General features: G+C 51.3%; 1 protein-coding gene across 3 annotated transcripts in view; it reads left to right on the forward strand.

Annotated features, from left to right (window-relative positions):
- The first annotated feature begins 8,674 nt into the window (after nt 1–8,674).
- hsd17b10 (hydroxysteroid (17-beta) dehydrogenase 10) overlaps nt 8,675–12,500 on the forward strand; it is a 4,042-nt gene continuing 216 nt past the window's right edge. Inside the window, exons 1-6 of one of the 3 annotated variants that reach the window (XM_069143591.1) lie at nt 8,675–8,718; nt 9,617–9,781; nt 10,337–10,501; nt 10,586–10,714; nt 11,521–11,629; nt 12,298–12,500. The exon at nt 12,298–12,500 is cut by the window's right edge and continues 216 nt beyond it. In XM_069143591.1, coding sequence (XP_068999692.1) covers nt 8,695–8,718; nt 9,617–9,781; nt 10,337–10,501; nt 10,586–10,714; nt 11,521–11,629; nt 12,298–12,488 — 783 coding nt within the window. In that variant the 5' untranslated portion in view covers nt 8,675–8,694 and the 3' untranslated portion in view covers nt 12,489–12,500. The other 2 variants (XM_069143593.1, XM_069143592.1) reach the window with 2 other exon arrangements.

Here is a 12,500-nt window from a genome sequence, read left to right on the forward strand (position 1 = left end):
GAAACACTTGAGGGCTTTTAATTTGAAAGGAACACAGGAAGTCGCAGCAATTGGAGGACCAGTAGTGTAACTTCAGCACAGACTGGTCCCTCCCCAAACAATGACGACGTCACCTTCAACTTTTGGATATTTTCTGCATCAAAACAATAGAAATATTGAGAAAATCCATAATATAAGCAATTGACTGTCAACAACTTCCCGTCCATTGGTTTCATCTTACTTTTCTCATCCATAGAAATTAAATTCTGAGGAAGGTTTACCGGCGAATAATCTGATGAAGTGTTGCGAGGAAACGTTGAGCCTCTCTGAGTTACTGAACACCAGCTGGTTAGAAAAGAAAACTCGCCTCTCTGCCTACAAAAAAACGGGAGCGTCTCCGAAGAGCTCGACAATTGTGAAGAGAACCAAGAGTCTGAGTCGGCCGTGTACGATGTGGTGTTGTAGAAACAGTATTATGGTCTGTCACACAGATGTGCAGTCGGCGGTGTTTTGCACCGGGTCCCCGATCTGTTCGCAGGATTCTCAGTTTGAATAAACGTCCCTAATTTTTTTCTGTCTGTCTCTCTCTACACTGCCACTCCCCCCCCTCAACACCCCCTCCCCCAAGCTCCAGTATAATAACCCCCCCACGCTCCCCCTCCACCACTGACCCATAAACCGAAGCCCCCCCTCCTGTGGCTGAGTCCCAGACAGGTTTGATTATTGTGGGCCATGTTTCTCGTCCCGTGGGTCAGATCCCTCAGCAACACGTGTCCCGATGCATCATCAGTACCCAAAACTACCTGTGGCAGCGAAAAAAAAAGGGTTAAAATTTATCCATAATATTATTGTTATAGAAATATTATCATCATCATTATTGCTGTTTATAATTATGGTTGGTATAATTTGTCATCATTGTTAGCATTATGGAAGCACCGGACGGTTTGTGGAAAAGGTGAGAAAAGAAAGCTTCTTTTTTTTTTATTTTTTATTTTAATTTTAATTTGTCTGGCTGTTGGTGGTCTGATCTCACAGAGGGAGGGGAGGAAAGGTTCAGAAAGAGACAAAGATGGCAGTCATGTTTGTACTGGTTGGGAAATGACTTACAGTGCTGAAATAAAATTTATTCTTTTAGTAAAAAAAGTATTTTTTGTGTCCAGTGTCTTGATTTATTTTAGATTTACGTTGCTTTAATTTTATAGACGCATGCAGTGAAATGAAAAGTAATTATGGAGGCAAAGAAAGGCGTTAAATATCAGAATTTTATAAAGTCAATGGCTATTTAAATGATTTTAATCCCTATTGACTGGTTGAAATTTAAAAGGATGGTTTTGGGAAGTAACTTTAGGTCTTCTACCTCAATTTAAAGGCAAATATGCTACTTGTACATTTAATAGTATAAAATCCATTAAAAATGGTTAATTATGCACTTTAATGAAGTTGTATACAAATTAAATTCGACAATATTTTTAACAGTTAAACTATAGTCTATATATATATACACATACATATATATACGTATATACACATGTATATGTATATACATGTATAGACTATAGACATGATCTAAAGTTAAACATCTGATAACTTAGAGTGAAATAGAAACTTTATTAAATGTTTATTTACTGCAAACAATTATCTCAACTCTCCAAAGAATATAAAATGAAGTGGAAGACAATCAATCAATCAATCAATGGTTGCTCCCTGCACTTGAAATCTCGTTCATGCGCGCTCCACGCAGACCCGCACATCTCGCGATAATTGGACACGCGATCAGCACCGCTCCGCTCGGAAAGATGGCGAGGACGATGCGAGGGTCCACCTGGGGCTTCACACGGAAGATGGACGTTAACCGCTGCCGTGGTTTGGTACCCAGACAGGGGAGGAAGACGGCGGGGAGGCGGATGGGGGGTGGTGTGGCGGAGCGGAGCGGGTGGAGCTGACAGCTAGCAGCTAGCAGCTAGCAGCTCTGATGTTGCATCACTTTAACGGGACGAGCGTCTGTGCAGCTAATGCTAACTAGCTAATGCTAACTAGCTAATGCTAACTAGCCCTGAAGGCGCAAGGAGCTGCTCCTCCCGGGCACGGGGAGCTGCTCCGCCGCTTGGTCGGCCCCTGGTGACCTCCTGGAGGACAGGAGCTCCCCGAGGCTGCATCCAGGAGGACCGGTCAGCTCTTCTGTTTCCTCCCTTCATCCTGCCCCATGTCTGATGGGGAGGTGACCTCCTGGAGGAGGGCTGTGACCTCCTGACCTCCTGGAGGAGGGCTGTGACCTCCTGACCTCCTGACCTCCTGGAGGAGGGCTGTGACCTCCTGACCTCCTGGAGGAGGGCTGTGACCTCCTGACCTCCTGACCTCCTGGGAGGAGGCGCTGGGAGCTGTGGGATGAGGTAGTAGTTTGTATAGTTTTAGGATCACACCAGATCTGGGAGATAACTATACAGCCTACTGTCTTTCTCACGGTGAACCAACCATCACCTGACAGGAGACGGACCATCCCACATCCTGTGTTCGGTTGCCACGGTGACTGAAGTCTCTGTTGCCATTGGTGATCGGCGGTCATACTCTGCATCTCTGCTGTCCTCGCGTGTCCCGGCTCTCAAAAACACCGGACACCATTCAGAAGACAACGTGAGGCGGGCGGTGAGCGGAGCGGGCGGGTGAGGCGGAGCGGGCGGTGAGGTGGAGCGGGCGGTGAGGTGGAGCGGGGTGGTGAGGCGGAGCGGGCGGTGAGGTGGAGCGGGTGGTGAGGCGGAGCGGGCGGTGAGGTGGAGCGGGCGGTGAGGTGGAGCGGGCGGTGAGGTGGAGCGGGGTGGTGAGGCGGAGCGGGCCGTGAGGGTGGAGTGAGGCGGAGCGGGCGGTGAGGTGGAGTGAGGCGGAGCGGGCGGTGTGGCGGAGCGGGCGGTGAGGTGGAGCGGGCGGTGAGGTGGAGCGGGCGGTGAGGCGGAGCGGGCGGTGAGGTGGAGCGGGTGGTGAGGCGGAGCGGGCGGTGAGGTGGAGTGAGGCGGAGCGGGCGGTGAGGTGGAGTGAGGCGGAGCGGGCGGTGAGGTGGAGTGAGGCGGAGCGGGCGGTCAGGTGGAGCGGGCGGTGAGGTGGAGTGAGGCGGAGCGGGCGGTGAGGTGGAGTGAGGCGGAGCGGGCGGTGAGGCGGAGTGAGGCGGGAGCGGGGCGGTCAGGTGGAGCGGGCGGTGAGGTGGAGTGAGGCGGAGCGGGCGGTGAGGCGGAGCGGGCGGTGAGGTGGAGCGGGGTGGTGAGGCGGAGCGGGCGGTGAGGTGGAGTGAGGCGGAGCGGGCGGTGAGGTGGAGTGAGGCGGAGCGGGGCGGTCAGGCGGAGCGGGCGGTGAGGCGGAGCGGGCGGTGAGGCGGAGCGGGCGGTGAGGCGGAGCGGGCGGTGAGGTGGAGTGAGGCGGAGCGGGCGGTGAGGCGGAGCGGGCGGTGAGGCGGAGCGGGCGGTGTGGCGGAGCGGGGCGGGTGAGGCGGAGCGGGCGGTGAGGCGGAAGCGGGCGGTGAGGCGGAGGCGGGCGGTGAGGCGGAGTGAGGCGGACGCGGGCGGTCAGGTGGAGCGGGCGGTGAGGTGGAGTGAGGCGGAGCGGGCGGTGAGGCGGAGCGGGCGGTGAGGTGGAGTGAGGCGGAGCGGGCGGTGAGGGCGGAGCGGGCGGTGAGGTGGAGTGAGGCGGAGCGGGCGGTCAGGTGGAGCGGGCGGTGAGGTGGAGCGGGCGGTCGGTGGAGCGGGCGGTGAGGTGGAGGCGGGTGGTGAGGCGGAGCGGGCGGTGAGGTGGAGTGAGGCGGAGCGGGCGGTGAGGTGGAGCGGGCGGTGAGGTGGAGCGGGCGGTGAGGCGGAAGCGGGCGGTGAGGCGGAGCGGGCGGTGAGGCGGAGCGGGCGGTGAGGTGGAGTGAGGCGGAGCGGGGGCGGTGAGGCGGAGCGGGCGGTGAGGCGGAGGCGAGGCGGAGCGGGCGGTCAGGTGGAGCGGGCGGTGAGGTGGAGCGGGCGGTCGGTGGAGCGGGCGGTGAGGTGGAGCGGGTGGTGAGGCGGAGCGGGCGGTGAGGTGGAGTGAGGCGGAGCGGGCGGTCAGGTGGAGCGGGCGGTGAGGTGGAGCGGGTGGTGAGGCGGAGCGGGCGGTGAGGTGGAGTGAGGCGGAGCGGGCGGTGAGGCGGAGCGGGCGGTGAGGCGGATGCGGGCGGTCAGGTGGAGCGGGCGGTGAGGTGGAGTGAGGCGGAGCGGGCGGTGAGGTGGAGTGAGGCGGAGCGGGCGGTCAGGTGGAGCGGGGCGGTGAGGGTGGAGCGGGTGGTGAGGCGGAGCGGGGCGGGTGAGGTGGAGTGAGGCGGATGCGGGCGGTGAGGTGGAGTGAGGCGGAGCGGGCGGTCAGGCGGAGCGGGGCGGTGAGGCGGAGCGGGCGGTGAGGCGGAGCGGGGCGGTGAGGTGGAGTGAGGCGGAGCGGGCGGGTGAGGCGGAGCGGGCGGTGAGGCGGAGCGGGCGGTGTGGCGGAGCGGGCGGTGAGGCGGAGCGGGCGGTGAGGCGGAGTGAGGCGGAGCGGGCGGTCAGGTGGAGCGGGCGGTGAGGTGGAGTGAGGCGGAGCGGGCGGTGAGGCGGAGCGGGCGGTGAGGTGGAGTGAGGCGGAGCGGGCGGTCAGGTGGAGCGGGCGGGTGAGGTGGAGCGGGTGGTGAGGCGGAGCGGGCGGTGAGGTGGAGTGAGGCGGAGCGGGGCGGTGAGGCGGAGCGGGCGGTGAGGTGGAGTGAGGTGGAGCGGGGCGGGTCGGTGGAGCGGGCGGGGTGAGGTGGAGCGGGTGGTGAGGCGGAGCGGGCGGTGAGGTGGAGTGAGGCGGAGCGGGCGGTGAGGTGGAGCGGGCGGTGAGGCGGAGCGGGCGGTGAGGTGGAGTGAGGCGGAGCGGGCGGGTGAGGCGGAGCGGGCGGTGAGGCGGAGCGAGGCGGAGCGGGCGGTCAGGTGGAGCGGGCGGTGAGGTGGAGCGGGGCGGGTCGGTGGAGCGGGCGGTGAGGTGGAGCGGGTGGTGAGGCGGATGCGGGCGGTGAGGTGGAGTGAGGCGGAGCGGGCGGTCAGGTGGAGCGGGGCGGTGAGGTGGAGCGGGTGGTGAGGCGGAGCGGGCGGTGAGGTGGAGTGAGGCGGAGCGGGCGGTCAGGTGGAGGCGGGCGGTGAGGCGGAGCGGGCGGTCGGTGGAGCGGGCGGTCGGTGGAGCGGGCGGTGAGGTGGAGCGGGTGGTGAGGTGGAGTGAGGCGGAAGCGGGCGGTGAGGTGGAGCGGGCGGTCGGTGGAGCGGGCGGTGAGGTGGAGTGAGGCGGAGCGGGCGGTGAGGTGGAGTGAGGCGGAGCGGGCGGTGAGGTGGAGTGAGGCGGAGCGGGCGGTGAGGTGGAGCCATATTTTGCCATGATGTCATACATACATGTATATATATACGTGTGTATATATACACACACACACACACACACAGTGGGGTAAAAAGTATTGCGTCAGCCACCAGTTGTGAAAGTTCTTCCACTTCAACTATGAGACAAAATGAGAAAAAAAATTCCTGAAAATCACATTGTCTGATTTTTAAAGAATATATTTGCAAATTATGGTGGACAATAAGTATTTTGGTCAATAACAAAAGTTCATCTCAACACTTTGTTGTATATATATATGTGTATATATAACAATACTTTGTTATATACCCTTTGTTGGCAATGACAGAGGTCAAACGTTTTCTGTAAGTCTTCAAGCTTCTCACCTTGTTGCTGGTATTTTGGCCCCGTCCCTCCATGCAGACCTCCTCCATGCAGACCTCCTCCATGCAGACCTCCTCCATGCAGACCTCCTCCATGCAGATCTCCTCCAGAGCAGTGATGTTTTGGGGCTGTCGCTGGGCAACACGGACTTTCAACTCCTCCACAGATTTTCTATGGGGTTGAGATCTGGAGACTGGCTAGGCCACTCCAGGACCTTGAAATGCTTCTTACGAAGCCACTCCTTCGTTGCCCGGGCGGTGTGTTTGGGATCATTGTCATGCTGAAAGACCCAGCCACGTTTCATCTTCAATGCCCTCGCTGATGGAAGGAGGTTTTCACTCAAAATCTCACGATACATGGCCCCATTCATTCTTTCCTTTACACGGATCAGTCGTCCTGGTCCCCTTGCAGAAAAACAGCCCCAAAGCATGATGTTTCCACCCCCATGCTTCACAGTAGGTACGGTGTTCTTTGGATGCAACTCGGCATTCTTTCTCCTCCAAACACGACGAGTTGAGTTTTTACCAAAAGTTCTATTTTGGTTTCATCTGACCATATGACATTCTCCCAATCCTCTTCTGGATCATCCAAATGCTCTCTAGCAAACTTCAGACGGGCCTGGACATGTACTGGCTTAAGCAGGGGGACACGTCTGGCACTGCAGGATTTGAGTCCCCTGGCGGCGTAGTGTGTTACTGATGGTAGCCTTTGTTACTTTGGTCCCAGCTCTCTGCAGGTCATTCACCAGATCCCCCCGTGTGGTTCTGGGATTTTTGTTCACCGTTCTTGTGATCATTTTGGCCCCACGGGGTGAGATCTTGTGTGGAGCCCCAGATCGAGGGAGATTATCAGTGGTCTTGTACGTCTTCCATTTTCTAATAATTGCTCCCACAGTTGATTTCTTCACACCAAGCTGCTTACCTATTGCAGATTCAGTCTTCCCAGCCTGGTGCAGGTCTACAATTTTTGTTTCTGGTGTCCTTTGACAGCCCTTTGGTCTTGGCCATAGTGGAGTTTGGAGTGTGACTGTTTGAGGTTGTGGACAGGTGTCTTTTATACTGATGACAAGTTCAAACAGGTGCCATTAATACAGGTAACGAGTGGAGGACAGAGGAGCCTCTTAAAGAAGAAGTTACAGGTCTGAGAGCCAGAAATCTTGCTTGTTTGTAGGTGACCAAATACTTATTTTACCGAGGAATTTACCAATTAATTCATTAAAAATCCTACAATGTGATTTCCTGGATTCTTTCCCCCCATTTTGTCTCTCATAGTTGAAGTGTACCTATGATGAAAATTACAGGCGTCTCTCATCTTTTTAAGTGGGAGAACTTGCACAATTGGTGGCTGACTAAATACTTTTTTGCCCCACTGTACGTATATATATATATGTATATATATATATATATATATATATATATATCTTTATATATATACATATATATATCTATATATAGATATATATAGATATATATAAAGATATATAAGCGTTTCCTCTTCCAGATTCTGCGGACATCTTTTCCTTTCGACCAACTTCACTGTTGTTTTCAGTCATTTTTATATTAAAACTGAAACAAATTGTGAATTTATAAAAAAACAAACAAATTCTCAAAGCAAATATTTTGCCATGATGTCATTGTTTCATCTTCTCAAATGTCAATTCTGCTCTTTTTCTTTTTTATGATATTAAACCCAATTAGAGTTGCAGCTAGTGAATATTTATATATATATATATATATACATATATAGTGTTATAGTGTATAGTATATAGTGATATAACTGGAACATTAAAGTCAGGATTACCTGTTAAACCAGAACTGAAGGACGTGTTTACACATGAAAGGTTTAAAAACTCACATTGGAAAAGCTGCAAACTGAATCTTGAGTTTCTGCTTAAAAAACCACCAAAACATTCACGAATGATCGAAGTAGTCATCAGTGTTTTATTACTCGCAGCTCTAAACTAATTATCTTCATATTTTTGGCGGTTGGTTGATCCATAGTTGAATTATGAATGAAAATAATCAATAAAAGTACCAGCAGCCTTCTTCGTACATCTTTGAGTTTTTGGTGCGACTGTAATCTTTAAGAAGTAAATATAATTTAAAGGTCAAAAAAATGTCATGATTTGATATTTTTATTGAAAATAAAGGATTTTCTCCTCAAAGCTCTGTAAATGTTGTGTTTGCTTTCCTACATGACTTCAGGACCGAACATGGTTTCAAGTAATCCAGTTTGTATATTAAATAGTTCTATAAAGCTGTTAGGACCTGAACGTCTCAGTTCATCAGCGAGTCGCCTGAACTGACCTCGCTCGGCTGCAGAGCTCTGATTGGACGAGAGCGCTGCCTCGGAAGGGGCGTTCCCCGAACCTTTCACCGATTGGCCAGGCCACAACGTCGAGGGCGGGGCTTCAGTGCTTGAGCCGGAGGACCGAAGAGTAATGACATGAGGTCTCACGCTGAGGTTTTTGTAGGATAACTTCTGAAGCGTCGTGCTCGTACAGCTTTATATCGGAAAGTTCTCACAAAAACACGCTGTTTTTTAGGAATTGTTATTTTTTTTCCTTCAAATGAATGATTTTTTTTAATATGCTGTGACACTAAAACATTTACTGACTAAATATCAGTACTGCATTAATGCACCTGAAGTGCAAAAATAGCAGTAGTTGTATTTTTACTGCAACATCAATATATAAGCAGCAAATGCTGAATATTTGGTATTTTTGCTTTGAAAATTAATTAATTTAGATCATTCATAAATGAAAAATCATTCAGCTCAAAATGAAATACAACGTTGATAAGTGTTTAATATTTTATAAAGACACTAATGATTGATTTATCCTGTTTTGTTTTCAAATATATAACTAATAAAATGTGTTAAAGTGAAGCGTCGTTGGATTTGAGCTGAGGAGCATGAACACGGTTCAGCGGCGGGGCGCGACCCTCTGTCACATACACGATCTCTGGCGTGTGACGTCACGGCCGGCCTCGAACAAACATGGCGAACATTCGGTGTGTGAAGGTGAGGAGAAGAATGCGACGCGTTCGCGCTCCGCGTCACTGACGGTGTTCAACAGGTGGTGTTTACTTCAACAGGTGGCCGGGCTCGTGCTGACAGACGGGCGAGCTTTGTACTTCCGGTCAGCTCGCTGCTTTCGAGCTTTAGAAGCTTCTTTGGAGGCTCACGAGCGCCCATCGTGGTGTGTTCGCTGACCTCCGGACACGGGAGACTTCAGCACATGTGGAAGGTCGATTCGTCAAAACGTAAAAATTCAAACCAAATAATTCAATTTAATGGAGTTGTGACGATTAATTAGTCCAGTTTACGATATCTTTACGTCTAAAATGGCTCATTTTTATTCCGTTTTCCAGACAAAACCTTAAAAAGTCTTTAAAGATGTCTTGTTAAAGTATCAGTAGACACCGCTTGAAAGGTTTTCTACAATTAAATTTAATGTGTCTAAAAATGGACAACTCAAAACTCAACATATCTCCAGTTTCTTTGTGACTAGTATGGAAGTCAATTTAAAGGTCCCCTTTGAGTGTAAGTTTGTGACATCACCAAGTGATGGAGGTCGATACAGTCCAGCTGCTGGGTGCGTTTAGTTTAGTTTAGTTTAGTTAGTACGGTATTTACGTAGCAACGAGTCCTTCTTTATCACCAAAGAAGAAATGGAAATCTGAATTTATACAACATGGTACCTTTAAGATGTATACAAATACATTTAAACTAGTCAAAATATTGTAGTTTTTTTATACGTTTAATGACGTCACACATGATCACTCGTGTTTTTTTCTCCTCCAAAATGAAGAAGTGAGTGAAGTTTATGAATTTGCCCGTCTTTCCCAGTTTCATTCCCTTTCCCACCGTCCTCCCCCGCCGCCCGTCCACGTGGGTTTTTAATGCGTTTGTTCTGCAGGGTATGGTCGGCATGGTGACGGGCGGGGCGTCCGGTTTGGGTCGGGCCACCGTGGAGCGCCTGGTGCAGAGCGGAGCGTCGGCTGTGATCGTGGACCTGCCGTCCTCCGGCGGCGCCGCGCTGGCGGCCGGTCTCGGGGAACGCTGCACCTTCGCTGCTGCAGACGTGAGTCCAGCCGGGACGCGCTTCACTGAACACTCGTTGTTTATCGAGGTGGAAACATGACTGTTGACTTTCTCAACCTTCATATTAGTTGTTAAAAATGTTGTAATTATTGATATCAGACTTGTTATTCGTTGAAGAACATCTGATCATTTGGTTTTTTATTTCGTAGCATTTTTGTATAAAATCAACTTTTTCTCAGTTTTAACTTTTCCTGTTAGAATTAATCAAAAATGAATTTCAGCCATGTCACGACTTTTTCACAAATTCAGATCTGGTTTATTTGCCTCCCGTTACCATGGTAACAGGCCGTACCTTCAGCATCCACAGTGAACAGACTCTGAGCCCAGAAGACGTGTTGAATGCATATCAAGGCTGGAGGTGTAATGTCCTCTCAGCCCAGTAGATGGCGCTCACACCCGGCTCATCTTCCTGCACGGTCACAATGACTTCATCACCAGATTCCTCTTCTGTTCCACTTTATACTTTATTGTCTCCCAGGATTCTTCCTAACTGATGTTTTCCTGGACTCAAACATTTTGTCTTCGTCCTCTGCAGGTGACGTCGGAGGCAGACGTGCGGTCGGCGGTTTCTCTGGCCAGAGAGAAGTTCGGGAGGTTGGACCTGGCGGTGAACTGCGCCGGCATCGCCGTGGCCGTCAAAACGTACAACTTCAAGAAGGACCTCCCTCACAGCCTGGAGGACTTCCAGCGTGTCATCAACGTAAGAAGTACGGCCGGACGGAAAACGGCTCGTCAGGAAAATCACGTGACTTTTCTTTTTGTTGTTGTTGTTGTTGTTGTGCAGGTGAACATCGCGGGAACCTTCAACGTGATCCGCCTCGCTGTGGGTGAGATGGGGAAGAACGAGCCCGACGCAGACGGACACCGAGGCTGCATCATCAACACGGCCAGTGTGGCTGCTTTTGACGGACAGGTAGGTTTGAAAATAAACAAAAACAAAACAGAACAGACGACTCGCTACTGGTCGAAGACTCCTTCAGCTTTTTACTGCAGCGTCTAATCTCACAGTAATCTTACTGGAACCTCGATGTAACTAACCATCAGTGATGTCATCAACCATCAGTGATGTCATCAACCATCAGTGATGTCATCAACCATCAGTGATGTCATCGTTGGTTTGTGAACGTTACGAATCCTCCAGTTCAGATTCTGTCCGTCACCATCGTGCTAGTTCGTAGCGGTTCGGAGCAGGAAGTGACCATATTTGGACGAGCTGGGGGAGGAGCCAGCGGTGGATCTGACCGATCTGATTGGAAACCTGACGATACTACGTCCCGCCCACCGATAGCTGTAACCTGACTGCACCACAGACCTGTCAATCAAACAGACACGCCCCCAAAAACAGGTCTTTTTGAAGCTTTGAGAAGTTGAATGGGAGTCTATGGAGCCGGAGGCTTTTTGGAGCCGACCTCTAGTGGCACTCGCTGGTATTGCAGCTGAAGACACTTCTGGATCAGAACCATTTTTCAGACCTGAAGCTACGAACTCTTTTGTAAACAGTCTGATGTTTTTTTTGTTGTCGACGACAGTTGTCATTGATTTTAGGTGTATTACCGCCACCTTCTGGCTGTAGGTGCGAATTACTACCAGGGGAAATAAGACAAAACAATAGTCACATAGACTACTTGATTTTACTATTTTTGTTTTGTTTATTTGAAAATCATGACTAGTTCCTAATTAATTTCTTTAATCAGCTTTATTTCTCTTGTTTCTCTTGAGGTTGGACAAGCAGCTTACTCAGCTTCTAAAGGCGGCATTGTTGGGATGACGCTCCCCATCGCACGAGACCTGGCACCCATGGGCATCCGAGTCCTCACCATCGCACCTGGTCAGTGAACACACTTTAACCAACACACAGCTGACGGAAAAATGAAGCTTCAGACAACTTATTTTACACGACTGGTACGAACTCAGACGACGTGATTAGTGAGCTTTTGGAAGACTTTGTGTTTTTTGGGGAACACGCCGGCTCCTTCCAGTCCGACGCAAACTGTAGAGCTGTTAAACCCCCGGGGGGGGGGGGGGGAGGAGGAGGCAGGTGGGGTCGGGTACAAGACCGGGTTTTACCGGACTGGGGCCCCCCCCCCCCCCACCACCACCAGCCCCCACTCACCCGTCCTCCGGTCGGGAGTGTAACACTGAAAGTTGTTTTTGTTTGTGTTTATTGTGCCGTTTCACATCGTAAATAAATAAACAGAAAGTGACGTTTTATTGGCGTTCGAAGTCAAGTCAACTTTATTTCTGAAGCACCTTTGGTGTAAAGTTTTTCACAATAAAATAAAAATACAACCAATTTAAAATAAAATAAAAAAGGTGATATAAAATAAGTGACACAGCGGAGAAGACAATGTAGAAAATATTCTAAATTATTTATAAAATAGTTTTTTTTTTAAAGAGTACCAGACGCTCGGAGCTCCGCCTCCTCGTACGTCGTGTCTTCAGCCTCGATGGAGACGGAGCAGAAATGTAAAGTCTCGTTCGTTCCTCCCTCTTCAGGGCTGTTCGCCACGCCTCTCCTCGCGAGTCTCCCCGAAAAGGTGCGCGACTTTCTGGCCCGCCAGGTGCCCTTCCCGTCGCGCCTGGGAGACCCCGCAGAGTTCGCCCACCTGGTGACCTCCCTGGTGGAGAACCCGATGATCAACGGAGAGGTCGTCCGCCTGGACGGAGCCATTCGCATGCAGCCCTGAGACTGTGTGTGT

This window comes from Embiotoca jacksoni, unplaced genomic scaffold (genome assembly GCF_022577435.1).
Source record: "Embiotoca jacksoni isolate LCO1_2020_lvr unplaced genomic scaffold, fEmbJac1.0.p SCAF_111, whole genome shotgun sequence".
NCBI classification, from domain to species: Eukaryota; Metazoa; Chordata; class Actinopteri; family Embiotocidae; genus Embiotoca; species Embiotoca jacksoni.